At 41.3% G+C, this 20884-nt stretch overlaps 2 protein-coding genes and 2 long non-coding RNA genes across 7 annotated transcripts; 2 read left to right on the forward strand and 2 right to left on the reverse strand.

Moving 5' to 3' along the window:
- Positions 1 to 5419: 5419 nt before the first annotated feature.
- On the reverse strand, positions 5420 to 6475 carry LOC119010533. Its single transcript, XR_005071992.1, has 2 exons — positions 6308 to 6475; positions 5420 to 5659 (listed from the first exon to the last, which is right to left on the reverse strand). It is a non-coding gene; the product is annotated as an uncharacterized LOC119010533 (long non-coding RNA).
- Positions 6476 to 6592: 117 nt separating this feature from the next.
- LOC119010532 lies at positions 6593 to 10348 on the forward strand. 4 transcript variants are annotated; one of them, XR_005071991.1, is made up of 4 exons: positions 6593 to 7110; positions 7230 to 7661; positions 7791 to 7926; positions 8065 to 8498. It is a non-coding gene; the product is annotated as an uncharacterized LOC119010532 (long non-coding RNA). The 4 variants fall into 4 exon arrangements; XR_005071990.1 differs by having other exon boundaries at positions 6594 to 6930; XR_005071989.1 differs by lacking the exon at positions 8065 to 8498 and adding an exon at positions 10291 to 10348 and having other exon boundaries at positions 6594 to 7661.
- A 1031-nt stretch (positions 10349 to 11379) lies between these two features.
- On the forward strand, positions 11380 to 14181 carry c1ql3b (complement component 1, q subcomponent-like 3b). The gene is made up of 2 exons (XM_037085128.1): positions 11380 to 12699; positions 13064 to 14181. The coding sequence occupies exons 1-2, from the start codon at positions 12079 to 12081 to the stop codon at positions 13241 to 13243; spliced, it is 801 nt and encodes a 266-aa protein (XP_036941023.1). The 5' UTR covers positions 11380 to 12078; the 3' UTR covers positions 13244 to 14181.
- A 448-nt stretch (positions 14182 to 14629) lies between these two features.
- On the reverse strand, positions 14630 to 20427 carry pter (phosphotriesterase related). The gene is made up of 5 exons (XM_037085127.1): positions 20279 to 20427; positions 18967 to 19424; positions 18314 to 18579; positions 15553 to 15693; positions 14630 to 15046 (listed from the first exon to the last, which is right to left on the reverse strand). The coding sequence occupies exons 2-5, from the start codon at positions 19396 to 19398 to the stop codon at positions 14836 to 14838; spliced, it is 1050 nt and encodes a 349-aa protein (XP_036941022.1). The 5' UTR covers positions 19399 to 19424; positions 20279 to 20427; the 3' UTR covers positions 14630 to 14835.
- Between the last annotated feature and the right edge of the window lie 457 nt (positions 20428 to 20884).

Here is a 20884-nt window from a genome sequence, read left to right on the forward strand (position 1 = left end):
AGAAAACATTCTCTCAACAAAGTACCTATAGGAAAATACCTGGATCTTCCATGCTGTGTGGCCCATAGAGTGCGCTCACTAAAGACTACCGCCAACTGGGCCAGCTAACTTCAGGTTTAGCTCCCAGCTGTCTTAAGGGAAAAAGGTATTTTTGGGCCGCAGTGCATCACATGACGCTTGAAGCAAACCCCCAGGAAGAGCGCCAGGCTTTGAAGTCAATTGTTTGTTGTGGCCAAAAGGTGCAATTAAAATGTCAAGTGTTGCCCTGGGGCAACACATAAGCCTACATTGTGAAAGAAACAGCTGTACAACGGTGGATTTTGACTGGTTTCACTGTCTTAAAATCACAGTTTGGTCAGATAATATTTATTAAATCTAGAAGAGCCGCACCATTGCATCATTTTATTCCCATTCAAGTTAACCTGGCCCTTTTAAGTGTACATACTGGACATTTAACTTTAAAGGAAAAAGGAAAAACATATGAAATTGACTGTCCTATTATGAGCTCATAACTTGCAAATGAATAAAGACAATTTTGACAAAACTTTAAAGAAAGAGAGAGGGTTGCAGCTCAAATATTACACACCCTCGCGTTTGTGACACAGCTGGAACTGTCACTTATTATAACAGCTTTGTTCAGCTTGATTTCAGGTTAAAAAGAGTGTACACGCACACACCAGAACTGTCATTACCCTCTCTGTTAATCTGTCATCTATTTTATTGCCTCATATGCGGTTTTCCTGGCAAGCTGTTCTGATGGATGGTGCTGCAGGTTGTGTCAGCCGCTGAGATTGAAAGAGTCCGTATGAAGTGTGTTAAAGCGAAGCATGTAGTTTGAAGGTGTTTTCCGCTCTCCTCCTCTCGACTCCACAGTGGCTGTCAGCTTTAATTATCTTCGACAATGGGCCTCCTGAATCCTAATTATGCGGAGCCTTGTCTTTTCCTGGAGCTCCTCACCGCTCACTCCGCCAGCATGACGCGCTCACACGTTCCAGTCCTCTTCACCCTAAATTAATTGGGTTTTTTCTCTCATCTCCTGACATCTTTTGGGAGTCAAAGGTTATCATTAGTTCGGGTGAGGATGTAGGGTGACAGGGAGACAGTCGTGCATCAGACAGCAGGGATGTCATGTGGCTGTCCTGGTTCTGACAGTGACTGGTCTTTATTCACAGAGTACAGTCTCGTATGAGGAGATCCATCTGACCGGCTGGAGCAGTTTATTGAGACTCACTTAACGTTTGGGAAGATACAATTTTTATTGTGTTCATTATTCTGTGTGCGTGGCCAGTGATGACCATAAGAGTCCTGTGGCTGGGTCCAGGTTTTCTAAAATTTGGGCTGGCATTTAGCTCTGCAATGAAAGGTGACTCCACAGAAAATGTCACACCAAAGGTATTCGATGTGTTATCTCTTCATTAATGCCATTCGCTTAAACTGTTCAGTGGCAGCACTGTAAAGAATTTCCCTGTAAAAAAAACAAAACAGTTATTTTACAATGCAACTACTGTTATTTGTTGTTAAATGACTGATTTAACTCTTAATTTACATGTGAGGGATGAATATTTAACAGTATTTTACAATTATTTTAAAATACAGTAAGATGCTGTTGTAATCCACTGTAAATTTACAGCAATTCATTACGAATACTGTTTTATGCTGTTAAATTACAGTTATCCATTGGTAATTTTTAAATTACTGAGTCAACTCTTAATTTACATAATTTATCATGCAGTGATTAGACAATATAAACAGATATTTGAATTTTTTATTTATTTTTATATTTGAATATTTATTTTAAAACTACACTAACACATAGAGATGTAAATGCCAAACAAGCTGTAAAAACAATCTTGAAATATGATTATTTGATACAGCTGATATCAAAAATGTGTCAGCAAACAGTTACTTATGTATTCATGCAGCAGAAAGAAGCCCCATTAGCATAAACTGGAAGCTCCGGTTTTATTTTAAAAAATCATGCTAGAGCCTGTCCTTATCAGAAAAAACGGCCATATAGGTTTAAATGAAAGCAGCTCATTACAACCCATATTTACATTTGTTGATAGGTGGAAACCTCCAGTGGCTGTATATAGTATTACAGCCGCAAAGGAGGAAGTGAGGAGAGGTAGTACAATTACATTCTCATCTGCGGAATCATGAAGACGTTTAGTTTGACTTATTTCTTACTTTTCATCATCTCTTGCCCTTCTAGATAAAAAAGGTGGCACACTTGCTGCAAGGTAAAGGCTGCAATGTGCCGCCTCGTCTACCTAAAAGGGAGGTGTAATATTCCTCCTTTTCCAAAAGCCACCACTGAGATAGGCATAAACCTGTGACGTGATGTGAAGCATGAAGTTTGGCTGTGAACAGTGACAAAGAATTTGTCTTCAAAACAAGGGTTAGGGTTCTGCGGATGAAGTGATGGACTGACTGCTGTGATCAGCTGTTTCCTGGTTTTAAAACTTCCCAGCTGTGGGTCGCACAACAGTGCAGGTCATCGACACCTCTGCCCATCTATCACAATAGCCGGCACATCGATGTCTTGGATTTCGATAGCAATGGAAGCTGAAATAAGTGTACCCTCCTAGGCAGCAAATTGGCTGACCAAAACAGACCCCCAATTTACCGCCTTCTGTCTAAACCCACGGACCCAGCCGCAAAAAGGACGGCCAATTGGTGGCTTATTGCCCAGTATAAAAAACACTTCTGTCTGGTAAATATAAGGGCTATACTGCCAAAAGCCACATAGCTTAGCCTAGTTTAGCCTGTCAAGACTGTAAAAAGCAGGAAACAACAAGTCCGGCTATGTCCAAAGTTAACAAAATGAACCTGCTTGTGCCTAATCCAACCCTAAAACCTCAACAAAATGCTTTAGAATTGTTTCAGCATTTTGTGTTAAACTGAGCTGGATGCCTTCAGCCTGCAGTCTTATTGCACTGATACTGTGTATGTATATTAAACTGCATCTTCCAAGACTATATGGTTCATTCTTATATCCTTGTATTTTAAAAAAAAGAGAAGATATCAGTCGTGTTTTGTTGTGTTTTTTTAACAATGCACATGACAATAAATGCTTTGACTTAATTTTAAACAGACTCTTCACCAGAAAGCAATTAAGCAGGTTTCACAAAATGCTGAATTACTCCTTTATGGTTACTCTCATTAACTGCATAAAATACATAATTATTGATGTGAAGGCTATAAATCTACAAATGTTCAGTGCTGAAGTTAATTCTTGACTTGTTATTTCACTAAAACAATTTAATTAACTTTCTCATGGGACACAAAGATTGTTTGTTTTTTCTGTACGTCCAGTCTGAAAATAATTTTATGAGAGTTATTTATGGCATTATTTTATGTTTATTTTCTTATACAAGGAGTTTAAGAGTCAAATGTTCAAGACCTCACAGCTATCAAATAAAATCACTTGAATAATATCAAAGGGCCTCATCAAATGCTTATATTCATAATCCATAGTGACTTCAGTTTGTTTAAACTGTGGGTTTAACAGCATGTTTTCATATACAATTTCACCATTCATTGGGGTTTTTATTAGATATCTGCTACCTTTGTCCTTCTGAACAACAGGTGAAGGTTACCATCGCTTCATTTTGGTTTTTTAACCTCTACAACATGCTAAGAGGTCAGTCACTCCTTCACATGACACACTCGAGTCAGTAAATGGAGAAAACACGGAGAGGGGGAGGAAGGGATGATACAGAGATTGGGTGATAAATCTTGTTCTGATCAGGTTTCTCTGGTGCCCTCACACCTCAGTCTCTTTCTTGAGGTAATTAATCAAGCCCAGACTGGAGGCATTGATCGGCCTCTTGCGGCCCTCGGTATGTTTACACTCCTCGATTGTATTTGCCACTAAGCCTCTCGCTGCCGCTCAATCTCATCGGCAGAAAATGTGACACTCCACCCTCTGATGCCACGGTGCATCGATTGACACCTCGATGAAAATCAATCTACTTAATTTTTTTTTCTTTTTTTTTTTGCATGGGGGATTTGGCTTCGTTATAATCCTTTGTTGTAATCCTGTATTCCAGGTTGCAATACGTAAAGTTTTATCAGGGGCAATCAGAAGAGTCCTGGAATGAAGGAGTGAACGTTTCCTCACACAAACACACACACACACACAAACACACACACACACACACACACACACACAGAGCCATGACAGCAACAAATTCAGTCTCTTTTTTATAAACTGCAATATAACCAGTGACACTGGCCCTTTAGATACATTAAGGTTTATCAATATTGCTTCATGAACCAGCACTAAAAGAAGTATCCATCTTGCAAATAAAAAGTAGTGGCACGACGATGTAAAATTTACTCTCCTGCATCCAAATTTAAGTCATTTATCAGATGTACACAAGTGTTATATGAAAGATCTAAAGACTTAAAAGTAAAAGCTAAAAGGTAAAAGCTTTGGTGTGTTGTATTCATATTATTCATAGCATTTTGATATTGTAGTTGATTGAGAATGAGACAAATGTTTTTTGGCAATTCTATATGCAGTTCCATATTTTGTGGAAGTCACATTTCTTTATATAAAATCTTAAGCTGTACCCAGTAATTGAAGCTGTTAAACAAACGCAGTGACTAAAAGCAAATGCACTCCATTGCAGCCCACCATTATAAACCAAAAGAGATCCAGTGTATTCATCTAATGTCTTAATCAATATTGCGTGTTGACGTTTACATTAACATGTTACATCAGGGAACACATATAAAACAACTAGTTGCTTAAAAGCATGCACATTTAAAGCACACCGATTTTTTTTTTATTAGTCATTATGAAGCACTTATTAACACTCTTTTCGAGGAAAAGAGTGTCAGACTGTCAGTAAATTAGTTCGTGAATAAGTTAGAATGACTGCTGTGTATTTTTTTTGGACGCTATTCACACTTATAGATTTAACATTTGCTACATAAAAATAACCAAGCACGTCACTGTTTTGTGAAAGGCGCTGGTGGACATAAGGGCTCTGTTGCAACAAAGCTTTTTACAATCTTTAACATATGTGATGGTAGGCAGTGCAGTGGAATGAGGTCAGAGCACATAATCACAGCGGAGGAAAAGATAAGAACATGACGGCGGATCGAAAAGGACACAGTCTAGGATACTAAACACTCAGCGATATTAATACATTCACAACACCGACCGCACAAGCAACACTCACCGAGCCATTATGCGTCACTGTTAAGAGAAAAAAAAAAAAAAACATGTTTGCAAACCTTTGGCAAGATAGCCAATCAGTATATCTAACGTATTTCATTGCGACTTTTAAATATATTCTATGAATGGATTGTGTGCTGTTTATCAGCTGCTGAGTTTAGTTTTATTTAATAATTTCACCTCAGAATCAGCAGCTGCCATTGACACATTCCCCATGTGTATTTGGATTTGATTGACCTATTAATTGGTTTATTAAGTTGTACAGTCATTTCCTGTCCTGTGTTCTTTCATTGCACTACAGTAATCTCCTTCTCATAGTGTGCGTTTTCTTATATTCCTTCTTCGTGTGACTTTCTTTATTGTCCCCGAGCCGCTCACAGGATGCCGCTCATGATTCAACATCTTATTCACAGACGGCACGTGAGCGATGACGTGGTCGGCTTTGAGCTCCTGCTGGAGGACAAGAGGAGGCTACAGAGAGGAAGACATGATATTCAAAGTAGAGTCAGTAACATGATGTGGCTTCTACATGCCGATATTTGAAGTTCGGCAATCAGGTTTCCTTTTCATTTCATTTCATCATTATTATCAGCTCTGATCTATAAAATAAATGAGTGTCACATGTCTTGACACATGGAAGAAATGAAATAAGGTGGTTTGCACCGAAAACAAGTTAAATATCCCGACTGCACTGTCCATTTTTAACTTATTTATTACGTTTTGCAGGGTGAGCGATAAAAGCAGGTCGGAGCCTTTGTGTTGATGCATCTAAACTAGATATCATCTGTATTCTTCTGCAGTCTGCGATAGGGTTCTTCTCTTTTTTATTTTTTCAGCTCAGGTTTCTTAGTGTTCTTTTCTTTTCTCAGTTTTCTTCATTTTTCTGTTGTATTTTTTTTGTTAATTTTTCCATTTTACCTTTATTCAGTTTTCTATGTGTTTTCTCTTATTTTCAGTTTTCTATGCCAAACACAAGTTTATATCTTTAACTGTTTTTACTTGTAGCAGTGCTTTTAATGCTGCCCTTTCCAGGTCTCACCTGGGGCTCTCTTGAAAAACAAGATTTTTACCTGCTTACATAATGGACAAAAGAAAGAAAAACATGAAAACTACTATTACCGCCTTGTGGTTTCATTTCCTCCCTGCACCAGTCAAGATACTCATTCTCATTGTTGAGAAACGGCCAAAAACGTGTTCTGTGAGGTCACAGTGACCTTTGACAACTAAAATCTGATCAGTCCAAGCGGACGTTTGTGCCAGATTTGCAGACATTCTCATAAAGCATTCCTGAGATATCATGTTCACAAGAATGAATAAAATTACTGTTATGATTCCTTACATGCATTTTTTAAAAATTCTCATCTAGGAGTTCTTTGATTCTTTTTTCTTTACAAATCACATTCACAAGTTCATCTGAGTCTTTACCCAACTTCTGTCTCCCTTGTGTGGGAAAGCATGATCTAAAAATGCACTCCCTGCTTTTATTCCTTAATGAATCAGAATTAAGTGAGGGGTTACAGAAGTTCATACACCCCCTCCCACACTGCAAGAAGAATGGAAAGAACTGCACCACCATGACACCAGGACATGCACACCAATCAAAGCAATTGCCTTAAATTCATTGTTTGCCTGTCAGCTGGAAGCAAATAATGAAATCAAACCAAACAATCTCCAATCACACCTTGATTTTCACTTGAATGAAAAAGCCCTGTTCTCCAGCATGGAGCTACAGTCACACCCTGGTATGATTGTGATTGCTGCTCCATCTTAAATACAGTACAGGGACCAGCTTTGAGTGGGCGGTGTGGTAACGCATTCTGTTATCTCCCTCCCACCCCCTCGTTGAGCTGAACTGTTGAGCCCAGCCTTTTCTGAGGAAAAAGGAAAAATAAACACTCAAGAGTTTTTTGATAAAGCGGAAGGTGTGAAGCGCACTGAGGGGCGTGCATCTTATCGCTGCCCCGGCCCACATGGTGTTCCATCGGTTGGTAAACACTTGGGGTGACAGTGGTCACATAATGTTTCTGTTTGTACATTCCAGGCTGGTGATGAGACGTCCATTCATTTCCCTCCCATTCACCACATTTTGACGAACCTGTCTCAGCTTTGATTGTCATAACTGCAATTGAACCCTGCTTAGCCACCCAGGTCAGGCTACATGAACGGCATCCATATTCCATGCAGCATCGCAGTCATCTGACAAAAGGGATTTTTTTTTTTTCCTTTTCAGTTTGTGAATTGAAATCATGCCTCATATTTCATTAGACACTCAGAAAAGCCTTCGCTCTGTGGTCAGATGGGCCGTATGTTTTATTCATGTCCTCTGAACATCTGCTTGTCCGGATGTCAAAAATCATCAGGCTCCCACAGGACTCCCGCCCGACTGGTTGTAAATGAACTCCCGATGTCGAGACTCAAAACAACCTGTCAGGGCTCTCCACCACCAGGGGAATGCTTCAGTACATCAGCGGAGGTGAGCTGAGTAGCTAAGATGGGAAAAGAGTGATGAAAGTCAACTTTGGACACGCGTTTTGTGTCTGATTCCGTCGGTGTGATGGCTGTGAAAAGCTTTTCTAATACAAGTTGCGTCTTCTTCCCACAGCTTTCGGTGGATTTTGACACTGCTGTTCGCTCTGGCTCCTGGTCGACAAGTCTCCCTGAGTCACCAGAGGCTCATGCCAACCGGGAGGGAAAGAGCCTGACCACTAACAAGTGCTCACTGACTCATAGCCGCCACAGTATGTCCCACTGTGTTTCTGGGAGTGTGTGTGTGTGTGTGTGTGTGTGTGTGTGTGCGAGGTAGAGCGTGGATGTGTGTCTTTATGTACTATTCAATTACATAGTATTCTATTTCTCACTTTGCACCCTTCCCACAGAAAACGTGTGGTCGTTTAGAAATGCTCATGCGTCCTTGCTCACATGCAGCGCCCTCCCAACTCAGCTGCAGCAGCGATGCATGAATTAAAAAAACAATAAAAGAGGAATGCAACCGATTTTACTCTGAAATGTCATTTCAAATGTCATCGTTGCAAGTCACAGTTGACAATTGCTCTGGATGACTCTTAAATTCATGTAATTACCTTGAGCGTGTTATTCCAAAACTTTAATCACAGCCACACTTCATGTAACATACTGTATAATATCCGTGATGCTAAATGCTCATGATGGCAATGCAAATATCCTGATGTTTAGCAGTTTTATTGTTTACATCCTAATTTAGCATGTTAGCATCTTAGAAAATTGCTGATTAGCACTAAACAGAAAGTATAGCTGAAACTTTGACAATGCTAACATGCTGATGTTTAGCAGGTTCACCACCTCAGTTTCGCATGTTACCTGCTGTTTAGCAGGTAAACCTGGTAAGTTGGTAAGTTACATGTTAATTTTGTATGATATTATGTTAACATGTTAATTTTGTACAATATTATGGTCATATGTATATACGAGTCTATTCAATTTTCTTACTTTTTAATGATATTTTATATTTTTTTACTATTGTTATTGTTTTTTAAAATACTACTGTCCTTTGGCTGCTGTGGCAAACAAATCACTCCATTTGTGGGACAATAAAGGAATACTGATTCTAATTCTGATAGCATAATATTGATCAATCTTAATTTAGCCTGTCAGCATTTACTACATTGCGCTTAAGAGAAAGTACAGCTGAGGCTAATGGCAATGCTAACATGCTGATGTTTCACAAGTGTACTTATCACCAGGTTAACCATCTTAGTTCAGCATGCACGCTTATTAACATTTCACTATTTAGCACTCAATAGAAAATACTGCTTGGCAATGCTAACATGCAACTGTTTAGTGGGTAAAAAGTCTAACATATACGTTGTCTTAGTTTACTGTGTTAGCATGTTAACATTTAGCTAATTTGCACTTAACAGAACGTACAGCTTAGGCTGATGAGGATGGTTAGGGTTAGGGTTAGTCTAAACTTGAATTTAACATTTAAACTTTAAAATGTCTTTTAAAGTCAAGCTGATAAACAATGAGATATTATTACCTTATTAGCTGGATATGGCTAATGTGTTAGCAGACATTTGTTTATTTACACATCCAAAAGAATTCATCTGAATCTGAATTCATTCATTCAAGTCATCTTTCCACTGGCCGAATTTGAGTCCTATTTTTTATTTATTTATTTATTTATTTTATCACTGCAGAAAGATGCTATATTTTTCGCCTGGGTTTGTTTGTTTCTCAGCAGGTTACAGAAAAAAACTACTTATCTGATTCTTCCAGACTCTTAAGTAAATTCTGGAGAGGATCTGAATCGTGAGGAAGACAGACAAATAATGTTTCACTTTCACAACACTGTCAGACGTTTGGCAGATTAAATGCCATACATCTTAAAATCCAGTAGACAAAAGTTCAATTGTGACAAAAACACAGCCAACTGTAAGAATATGATGACTCAGGATCACAATTCATATTCACTGCAGAGTTACTCATCATTCTTGTTGGCTTTACCATAAACAACTTTCACATTACATTATTAATATAAAGCCATTGATTAAAATCCATATATGTCAATGCTCATAACAACATTTCAGTTGAATTGTATGTCAGTTACATCACTGTTAGCTTGGAGGACAGCCTGTCCTTCCTCTATTACACAGGGCTTCAATGAGGCCATGATGTGTCCTCAGACTGAGAAACTATGATTTACAATCGCTTAAGATGTCTCTTCATTGAGAATTTGGCAGAAGCTCCTCCAACCAGCAAATTGAATGCAAAAGGTTCTCTATGAGCAAACATTTTCACCTCTTTCTGCTTTAAATGCCAAAAACATATTGTATAATGTGTACACATGCACACACATATACATATATACATACACACACACACGTCTGTGTGTGTGTGTATATATATATATATATATATATATATATATATATATATATATATATATATATATATATATATATATATATATATATATACTTGAAAAGGTTTTGTTTTAATGTGAAATGTTTTACACTATAACGTGAAAGTATTTTGTTATAACGTGAAATGTTTCATGTTATAATGTGACAATATAACATTAAGATATATTGTTGTAAAATAAATGTTTGCTGTTATGTCATCAGTGAGGGCCCTGTGATGAGCTGGCGACTTCTCCAGGGAGTACCCTGCCCTCGCCCTGAGACCTGAGACGAGGCTGGGATTGGCTCCAGCAGCGACACCCCGCGACCCCATGTAAAGGGACAAGCGGTTACGGACAATGACATGACATGACATGTTATGTTAATGTTATCACGTGACAATATAATCTGAAAATATCTGGTTATAATGGGAAATGTTTTTGTTTTTAACGTGAAAATATAACGTGAATCTATCATCATGACAAGAAAAGTGCCTTTGCTTAATAACAAGAAACTTTTCTTATTATGACACAAAATTTGTATTTTGTTGCAGCCTGACAGCATCTTGATTGCACCCAAATAACCAATCCAATTGTCTCTTACCAGCTTGGCAGCAATAAGCTTCCGTACTGACAGAACAATATCCCTAATAAATGATCATATTTACAGCAATTTTAACGGAATCTTTTTTGAGTCCAAATGGTTCTGTTTGGCACTTTTTAAGCGCCACAGCCACTTTTTGCATTTGGGACTTCCGTAGAATCTCATTGGGGCCGCAAATCAAAAGCCTCCCACCTCCTGAAACAAACAAGGCTATCTGTGTTTTTCCTCCCTTTTCATCTGTCTCTCCAACCTGGCAGCGAGGTGCCATCGACAGCCTCTGCATTCATGAGCAAGATCATCATCTGCCCTCCTCAACAGGAATTAGCCCTTCATCACTCAAACCTTAGAAAAAGTTTTCTATTCTGGACGGAACATTTTTTTTTTTAATTCTTGAAAAATCGATCAGGGCCATTTGGAATCATTTTATATTGAATAAAAAAAAAAAAAAGAACTCATCGCTTGTTTAGGCAAATATCACAAAATCACAAGCAGCTACTTTGACTTTAACTAAGGGCAGCTGATGGTGAATTCACATTGGTTGTTAATTAAGTGATCTCCCTTTATCCTATTTGTCGTTTCATCAGTATATTTATGTGAAGACATCCTTCACTGCCAGCTCCTAGTGACTCCCCCCTTTCTTTCAGAGGCTCTATAGATTTTGTCCAAATGATAAATTGGACACTGAGAGCCGCTGAGGTGTGACCAGGTGCCAAAGGAGTATAGCTTTTTGTCTTTAATGGGCCTAATTATGCTTAAGACCTTTAGAGCTGTTTGGTTAAGTTCTGATTAGGTGTTTCTGGGATGTAACGTTTACAGCCATCCATACAAAAAGGGATGCGTTTAAAGGCTGGTCACGTGGTTAAGAAAAAAAGAAAAGATAAGAAAAGAAACAAACTAAAGCATAAAATAACAGTCACGTTTTCAGAGGCTTCAAAGTTGCATCAGTGTTTATATGTTTTCCCACTTTCTCTCTCTTGATTGAAGAAATGCATGGATTCTATCCCATCCATCACCTCCACCCCTCCCCTCACTCTCCAAACACAGGAGCGGGTAACGGTTCATCTCTAGCCCACTCTCTCCTGTGGCACCGTGCTGGACAGAAACTTGTGCTGCCGACTCGTTGCTTCACGGTCACATCACGCAGATTGTTTTTGTTTTGTTTTGCCAACCAGAAAGTGTTGTGTCGCTGTTGCCTCTCGCGGCGGAGATGAATCAGTCGAACGGATACTGCAGCGCGTAAAAGTTGTGGATGCTTACTTTTGCGCACCAGCATTTGGAAGACTGTTTTGTCTCCAGAAGTTGCAGCAGAACACGAGAGAAGGCGAAATTCTTCCCTCTGCAAAAATATCGCCCGCAAGCAGGCTGGAAGACCATCAGCTCCGGAGAACGCCGCGATTCCGCAGAGCGCAGATGATCGCAACTGGTGTTTGTGGCGTCGCGCTGGTGCTGGTGCTGGTGGTTCTGATCCCGGTCATGGTGAACACCGCCGGGACTCCCGCGCGATATGAGATGCTCGGATCCTGTCAAATGGTGTGCGACTCTCACGGGACGGCGGCCACGGCCACAGCCAAGGCGACCAACCCGATCAAAGACAACCGCCTCGTTCAGTCGCTCCCGACGTTCATCCAAGGTCCCCAGGGAGAGCCGGGGCGCGTCGGGAGGATGGGTCCGAGGGGTCCAGGTGGAGAGCCAGGGCCACCAGGACCCGCTGGCCCGCCCGGAGAGAGAGGGGCGCCGGGCCCTCCGGGTCTCCCGGGAGCGCCCGGAGCGAACGGGCCCAACGGCGCAATCAGCGCAGCCACTTACAACACCGTGCCAAAGATTGCGTTCTATGCAGGACTGAAGAAGCAGCACGAAGGATATGAAGTGCTGAAATTCGACGACGTGGTCACAAATCTTGGTAACCACTACGACCCCTCCACAGGGAAATTCACCTGCTCGATACCCGGGATTTACTTCTTTGTTTACCATGTGCTGATGCGAGGCGGAGATGGAACGAGCATGTGGGCTGATCTCTGTAAAAACAACCAGGTATGACGCTTCATGATATAACTAAGTAACAATCTTTTAACGTATTAATGTCCCAGCTTTAGTATTTAGAATAGTATCTTTGGTATTTGTTTACAAAACAGTGTAAAATCATGTTTTTTTTGGTGAGCAAATGTTTACTTTTTGCAGTTTTACGCATAACTTTTACGCACAGTTGTACCCCGTTGTGCCAGTTGTGCCATTTATAGAGGCACTCTATAAATGGGCTAGATTACATCTGAAAAGACAAATGCCGACAGTGAAGTTGTCTGGGGGTTTGCTTTTGAGTTCGAAATGCAACTGACAGATGTGTGCCATCGCCGCTGGAGCTGTCAACAGCAGAAACATGTCTCCTCTGCCTTTCCAGGTGAGAGCCAGCGCCATCGCCCAGGACGCCGACCAGAACTACGACTACGCCAGCAACAGTGTCGTCCTCCACCTCGAGCCCGGGGACGAGATCTACATCAAGCTCGACGGCGGGAAGGCGCACGGGGGCAACAACAACAAGTACAGCACCTTCTCCGGCTTCATGCTGTACGCCGACTGAACGCACAGGACACGCTCCACATTAACGCTTTGCTTCACCGCCCATGCTCGATTCAATGTCAGTTGGATTATTAGAGACAGAGCTCACCCCCCCCCTCCCCCTTCCCTTCCCCCCTCATTGTGCAAAAGAGTCCAGGGAGATGTGGAGGACGTCACGCGAAAAAAAAAAAAACTTGCACTTTGCAACGAAGAGCTTAACCGTGTAATTACAGAGTAATAACGCCCCATGATGAATTTTAACGTGTACAGCACTCAAGTGTTTCCCTTTGTCAGATTGATTAGTGTCGCTATTGTACCCCGAATGAACTGTTATGCTTTACAAATTAAGTCTGCTGACATGTCAAACATACTGTAGCTGCTGTGGTTCCAACACATACTGGGGTGGGTCAATGTACTGACCTTCATCACCCCATTATTATACTCACTAATCACCACTCTGTTCACAGTGTTGTTGGTCGTGCGTGTGCTTTTTATTTTTTCCAAAAAGGAATATCAGACATGTGTTGCATTGTTCTGAGTGGAAATGTAAAAAGCCGTAGTGATGCATGTGTGATTATACAAACAAACAAACAAACAAAAGATGAAGAACATGGCACTGAATGTGTAAAGGGGCTGTTCTGATGTTCACATTGAAGCACTGTCACCACAAAACGATCAGAGTAACTCATTTTTCTTGTCTCAATATGACAGCTGGTTTGGTTGGGTGGGTGGGTGGATGGGTGGGGGTGGAGGGGGCAGCAGGGTGGTCTGGTGGTTAGTCACCGTCACGAAACTGGACGTTCACACTGACACAAATGTTTTCCTCCATCGATCCGTCCAGACAAGAACTGTCAGGCGGCTGCGACGTACAATTAAATCCTTTCCCCAAAGTCCCCCGCTACTCTAATCCTCTCCGAAAAAAAAAAAAAAGAAAAAAAGAAAAAAAAAAAAAAAGATGAATCAAAGTTATAGAGTTGTTTCCGCGACGCACAGTCAGCTGTGGCGATCATGCCATTGATCATGCGGGGGAAGTCACCCTGCGAGGCCACCTGTTCCCAGATGAGAAGGGGAGCATGTCCTTCATCGTCAGCCTCCCATAGACACCCCCAGACACCCACTGAGGGGCAACAGGACAACTCGTCTTACACAGCCGCATTGTGTCGAGGGCGAGAGCGGCATACTGATTACTTACAGGCTGCTTTATTTTCGGCCCGTAGAAGACGTGTTTGCAGAGGTATCACTTATGCAAGATGGCAGTGTACAAAAAAAATCAATTAGCACCATATGACTGAGCACAGATTCACATTTCTGCAGACAGGACCTGGATAAAGTGACAAAAACACGACTACTGTCGAGAGGCACTGCGTCATCCTACAAATGGTGTGCTTACAAAGTGAATGACGTGTAATCGCAGATATAAAATCAAGTTTTAATCAACGGGGGCCTCTAGAAAAAACATTTGGTGATGTTGTAAAATCACTGGTTTAATAAATGACTTCAGGCTGATTATTGCAGAAGGGGGCGTTCATTCATACTCTGAATATAAAATCACTACATCAAACTTCTCTGGGTCTCTCTCTTTGTTTTTTTTGTTTTGTTTTTTTTTTTTTTGCTTTACTTGAAGGTCAGCCAGCGTTTCGGGTTGTCGATGAGGATCTTGTCCACCTGGTGCTGCGAGATGCCCCGCGTCAGCATCTTCGGCACGATGTTCTTCAGGATGTGGGAGTAGCCGTGGCCGCCGTACTTGGTGAGGCGGTTCTTGGTGTGGATGTCGTGCGCGATCACGATATTGTCCTCGTAGCCCTCCTTCACGAGGAACGCCAATCTGAGCGCCCAGAGAGACAGAGAGAGAGAGATAGAGAGAGAGAAAGAGAGAGAGATAGAGAGAGAGACGTGAAAACTTTGACTGACAGGTTTAGTTAGAGAACCCGCTGTAGTTGTCAATCTGCCTTCACGTGTTGTTGAACCTGTCTTTTGTGCGCAAGCCTGAATGTAAATACTGCGAGCGGCATCACTCACTCAATCACTCCTCCTGTTGACGCACACTCCTCCCTCTGTTGCAGAGGGAGATTAGTGTCTCACAGTTTCATGTGGCAAAAAAAAAAAAACTGAGGACACGCTCTTCTCTCTCTTCAGGGAGGAAAGAACACAAAAAGCAGCTAAAGTGACGCACCCCCGAGACGTGAATATGAATGAGTATACGAAGGCGCTCTTTAAGACGACCAAAGATGGATCTGATTTCAACTTTGACGACATGGCCGTGCTTGTTTTCCGCTCCTGTCACGTCTAATCACAAAAAAAGAAAGTTTCACCCCGAGCAGAGTTACTCACGCCTTCACTCTCTGGCTGTCGCTGGGCATGTCCACCTCCAGGTTATATGGGTAATTCAGCATTTCGATTCCAAACAGGTCGTACTCCAGGTAACTCCCCAGCTTTGCAAACTCGAGCAGCTCGCCGTCGTCGAATATGGTCCTGCAGGGAGAAAGCGGCACAGGCGTGAAACATTTTAAAAGAGAACGTTCATCCCATTCTCCAGATGTTTTTTCTCAAAGTGGAGTGCGTGTTTTAAATGTCTGTAACTTCACTGAGAGCGGAACGAAAACAACATCGCAGTGGCTAACAGGGGTCGAGTGATGTGGTTTTTCAGGGCCAACGATGATTGTTAGTGATGGAGGAGATCGATAACTGAAAATATATGATATTTAAAACCTATATATAGAGCAATTGCATCAAAATATGAAACTTGAATATAAAAATATGTTTTAATGTCTTGAATAGGTCCAATATAAAGTGTGTGTTGTTATTGTTATGATCATTATCATTGAGCTTCAGAGCCAGTCTGGTCGCGTGTGGTTGTTAGTGCATGTGAACAGCGGGAAAACTGCAGACTTCAGTGGGAAAACACACTTGATGTGCCTTCAGTCTGCCTGCTGCTGCCCGAGGCGAGGCACGGCAAGTTTATTTGTATAACACAATTCAGACACAAGGAAACTTCATTACTGGGGCATAAAAAAATACATTCAAAATACATTAAAAACAAGCAGGAAGACATCAAGAAACAAAACATTAAAACAAGTTAAGAAATAGGAAAGTGGGCTGAAATAGGACGGGTTTAAAAGACACAAAACTAGAAATTAAAAGTCACAGTGCAGTCCAGACCCTTAAAATTGCTTCAGTGAAAGGCTGTGGCAGACACAAAGGTCTTCACCTGGAGCAGACCTGCAGTTTTCTTGGAGTTTGCTCCAGGTGTGTGGTTCATAATAACTGAACGCTGCTTCTCCATGTTTAATTCTGACTCCAGGGACTGAAAGCAGACCTGTTGCCTGACGACCACAGAGTTCTGGATGGTTCATGACGTAGCAGCAGATCAAAAAATTCATTTTGGCCCGAAACCATTCTGTGCCTAATAAACCGATAGCAGGATTTTGAATTCTATTCTGTAACCGACAGGTAGCCGGCGTGAATTTCCAAGAGCTGGACTGATGTGATCTGCTTTTTTTTTTTTGGTCCTTGCTGGGACTCGAGCAGCAGCGTTCTGAATCAGCTGCAGCTGTCTGATGGATTTCTTTTTTTTTTTTTCTTTTAGAGTTTCCCGTGAAGACACCATCACAGTAGTGGAGTCTGCTGACGATAAACGTGTGTAATATTTTGAACTGTTTTACTCACGTTATATTTAAAATGTTCCCTGACTCCCTTCCTGACTCTGACTCTCTTAAGGAAGTTAAAATGAATGGATTTCTCCGGGTTAAACGTTGATGGAAAGTCCATTAACTCAACTTTTAGACGTCTCACTGCAGGAATCTAACATATTACATCTTTTACTGAAAATGAAACAAACACATAGTGTGTGAATAAATTAAACTAGCAAAACTTCTGTCGGACTCCTGTCCTCAGTTAGTCCCAGTCCAGCAGCAGCAGGCTGTGAGACGGTTTCTGGTTCTGATAAAATCCTGTTGGCTGTGACTTAGTGTCATCGTCATAGGAACAGATCTTAACACTGCGACGTTCATTGCAACTTCAGCTATTTCTGCTGCCCTATATTGGAAAAAAACAGCCCAGTTCTAGTTTGCCTGTCTGTGGCACAGTCGCGTTCACTATTGATTGACTATTTCCTGTGACGTGTAACTAATCGGATAAGAGTTGTGGGTGGGACATCTACCAGGACTACAGCGGGGCAGTTGGATCAGAGCCAAAGTAGAACATCTGTAAATGAATTAATGCTGTTGGCAATCGCATTAAAACAACAGCAATTCCCCAAGTGACTGATCCCATCAAATTTTGCTTTTCCCTTCTCACACTGAATGTTTATCGAAAAACCTTTAAGCTTGTAGTGTGAACATTTGACTCATGAAACTGCTCAAAAAAAAAAAAAAGAGAGCGGATCAGTTTCAACAGATTTCCACACAGATTTTATCTCCAATGAAATTATGTTTCCTGCTGCCGTTGACAGTAAACACGATTGGAAAAAGTTTCCAGTAAGAGAAAGTGACGAGACGAATGAGGAGGAATTGAAACTGATCTGATTATCCACCAAAGAGAAAGTTCAAAACTAAATAAATTAGACTTTTTTTCCCCTTAATTTTCATATACATTGATAAATCTGATTACACGCTGATACATTCTCGTTACGACTCATCTCCAGAGTTTGGTTTGATATCTTCGATGGCGGTTTATGCCATGAGTGGTATTTATCTACCGTGCAGGAGAACACCAGCTTCATCTTTGCTGTTGCAGACGAAGAAGAAGAATATCTTATAATCATAACATTATAACACATTAAGTGTGAAACATTACTCTAATTATAGTCATCAATGAAATGATCTCATCTCACACTGGGCGCTATTCAGGGAAATCTGCTGGATCGTCTCATGACTCCAAACAGGAAGAGGCGTATTGTTCATCAGGCGTGGAGGATGGTGAAATGAATCAACAATATTTTTTTTTTTTTTTTTTTTTTTAACACATTTATTTTTAGGAAAAGAGAAAAATAAATGTCAGGGAGTGAATGTGGGACAGGAAGTAGTGAGGTTTTATCTAATCTGTAGAGAAATTCTGTGATCTCTCGACAAACAATTTTCAAGGAAATTCTCACCTGTCCAGGTGTGACATGACGGTTTTGCTGATGTCACCGCCGGCCTCCTGAAGGATCCGGACGATTTCAGCCGGAGCGGCAGGGTTCCTCCCGGGATGGATGATGACGGGGCAGCCGAGCTGGGCCTGGGCATGAGCCGTGGCCCTCAGCACCTTCGTCTCGCTCTCTGTGATTGGCCAGCTGACGCCGATTTCTCCGATCACACCGCAGCGGATGTCAGTGCCGTCGGCGCCGTGGAGCACCTCGCTGACGATGATGTCGGTGAGCTGAGAGGCACAAAACGAGGGGTTAGGGATTTATTAGTGCATTAAAGTGATTCAGTCCCATCACTTTAAATAACATGCTGCATTTGGATGACATGATCTAAAGATTACATGCTCATTCCCTATGTGTCACTGCTAAATGATTTGACAGAACAGCTAGAAAACCTCTCAAATCAATATAGAGATACAGAAGAAATCCTCACCCATAAACTCAGAACATGCTGATGGAATGGATGATATTAACACAAAGGCACAACAAACTGATGCAGGACGCTCTTCCTGTCTTGTGACTGAGTTGTACAATTCCAAACACAATTGGATACATCTACAATTTATTGTTTTAAAACTTGAGTTAGCTCTATCCACGCTCGCTCTCAGGCTGAGCCACACCTTCTCCACGCTCATCTTCTTGGTGGCCTCAGTGTGGGTGCAGTCCACATAGTACCCCGCTCCTGCCACGATATGGACCCCGGTGTCCTTCGCCATCTGCCTGAGGGTGGGCAAGTCCCGGTCGATGCCTGTGGTGGTGTTCTCCACGATGGTTCCCCCGCCCGCCTTCCTGTAGAGCAGCAGCTCGTCCCGCACGGCGGCGGTCTCCTGCTGCAGCAGCAGGTTCTCGTGGCAGGCGTAGGGGTTCTGTCTCAGCCAGTGCATGTGCTGCATGTGGAACGGGTCCTTCGCCACCGCCTCGTCGCCCGCGGGAGGAGGAAAGTAGCAGCACTCGAAGCTCATGGTCAGGTGCTCGTGCGTCATGGTGCGACCAAGCTGGTCCGGATCCACGAGACCCAGGACGGTCTGGACCTTCCCGCTCAGCTGTGACATGATTGGTGTTCAGGACTTCCAACAACCTGAAAGGCCACAGATTGTCATTTATTTATAAACCAGACACAGATCAGATTTGGTAAATGTTTGGCAGGTTTGTGTAACAGATGTGTTACAGATCAAACAGGACATTGTGTTTAGTGAAAGAGGCTCTGACAACTCATTGACCACGTTTATGGAGTCAAAGTAGTGCCATAAATAAAATAAGAGAAAGAGCTAAAACTAAATAAGCAAACAAAAAATGTGGACATATAAAAACAAATAAATAAATGTATAAACAATGTGGAATGAAATAAATAAAAGCACAAATAAGATACAACATATAGAAAATAAAAATATTTAAATTTCATTTATTTATTTAATTTGTTCATATTTATTTGAAGCACACAGTCTGTTTTATTTACAAGTTTTAAAAAAATATATGTTTCCATATTTATTTATGACTCTTTATTGTTCACGTTTTGTTAATTTCTATTTCCATTCCATGTTCTAATATTATTATAGTTTGAATTACTACTTGTGTTTCAGATACACTTTTTATGGCACCTCTGTGACTCCATACAGTTTGACACCACGGCTCTCTCAGGATAGCGGGACCTTTGGACTGCACAGACCCGATCCATTTCAAACCCAACGGTACCTGCCGTGCAGCTGAGATCTCTACTTGCTCGGTGTGCAAACGTCAGTAAATCCCAAAACATGGTTGTCGCTAACTCACAAAGACCCACATAACGTCCAGAGCCAGAGCAACACGTTAAAATCTAGTAAAAAAAAAACTCGTGCAGTGAGCTCAGAGCTGCAGCGCGAGGTGGGCGGAAACTTCGACTGATCGACTTTAATGCTTCAACATTTCTGAAGTGCTGACGGACAGTTTTCTGACCTTGTTTCTGCTCACTGGGATCCACTTCCACCACCAGCCGGACTCTGCTGATCCGTGACGGATTAGCTCTGTGGCGTGGACACTTGAACCTTCGCGAGAGATCACGAGACTACCGTTCTAATAGCAGATTCGCAATAACACGAGCTCTGGCAGCAAGTTTATCGATGAAATACAACAGTTATTGCTATTTCATCATTTGTTTAGGAATGTAAACAGAGTTTTGAATAACTAATAGTATTGTGCCAGGCAGAATAATAATTGTCTGATGAGGTATGGACCAGGAACCGTTACTATTTATTATTATTTTAATATTTCAGACATTTAATATAAAATGTAACAACAAATGGGCTTGATTATCAATACATTGTATTTGCAATTTGCAGCTCCTCCACCTTAACCTTGACTTGACTATTTGATTTACAATTTCTGACAACAAGATCTTTGTTTTGCTTAAATTCATTGATCGATTACTGTCAAACCACCTTTTTAATTTGCTCTTTGCAGATGTGATTAACTTCAGAAACTACTGCAAATCCTCTCTGGTGCAAAAAACCAAACAAACAAACAAAAAACATAAAAAACAAAAAAACAAAAAACATTTGTGTC

Source organism: Acanthopagrus latus, chromosome 21, assembly GCF_904848185.1.
Source record: "Acanthopagrus latus isolate v.2019 chromosome 21, fAcaLat1.1, whole genome shotgun sequence".
Taxonomy (NCBI): domain Eukaryota; kingdom Metazoa; phylum Chordata; class Actinopteri; order Spariformes; family Sparidae; genus Acanthopagrus; species Acanthopagrus latus.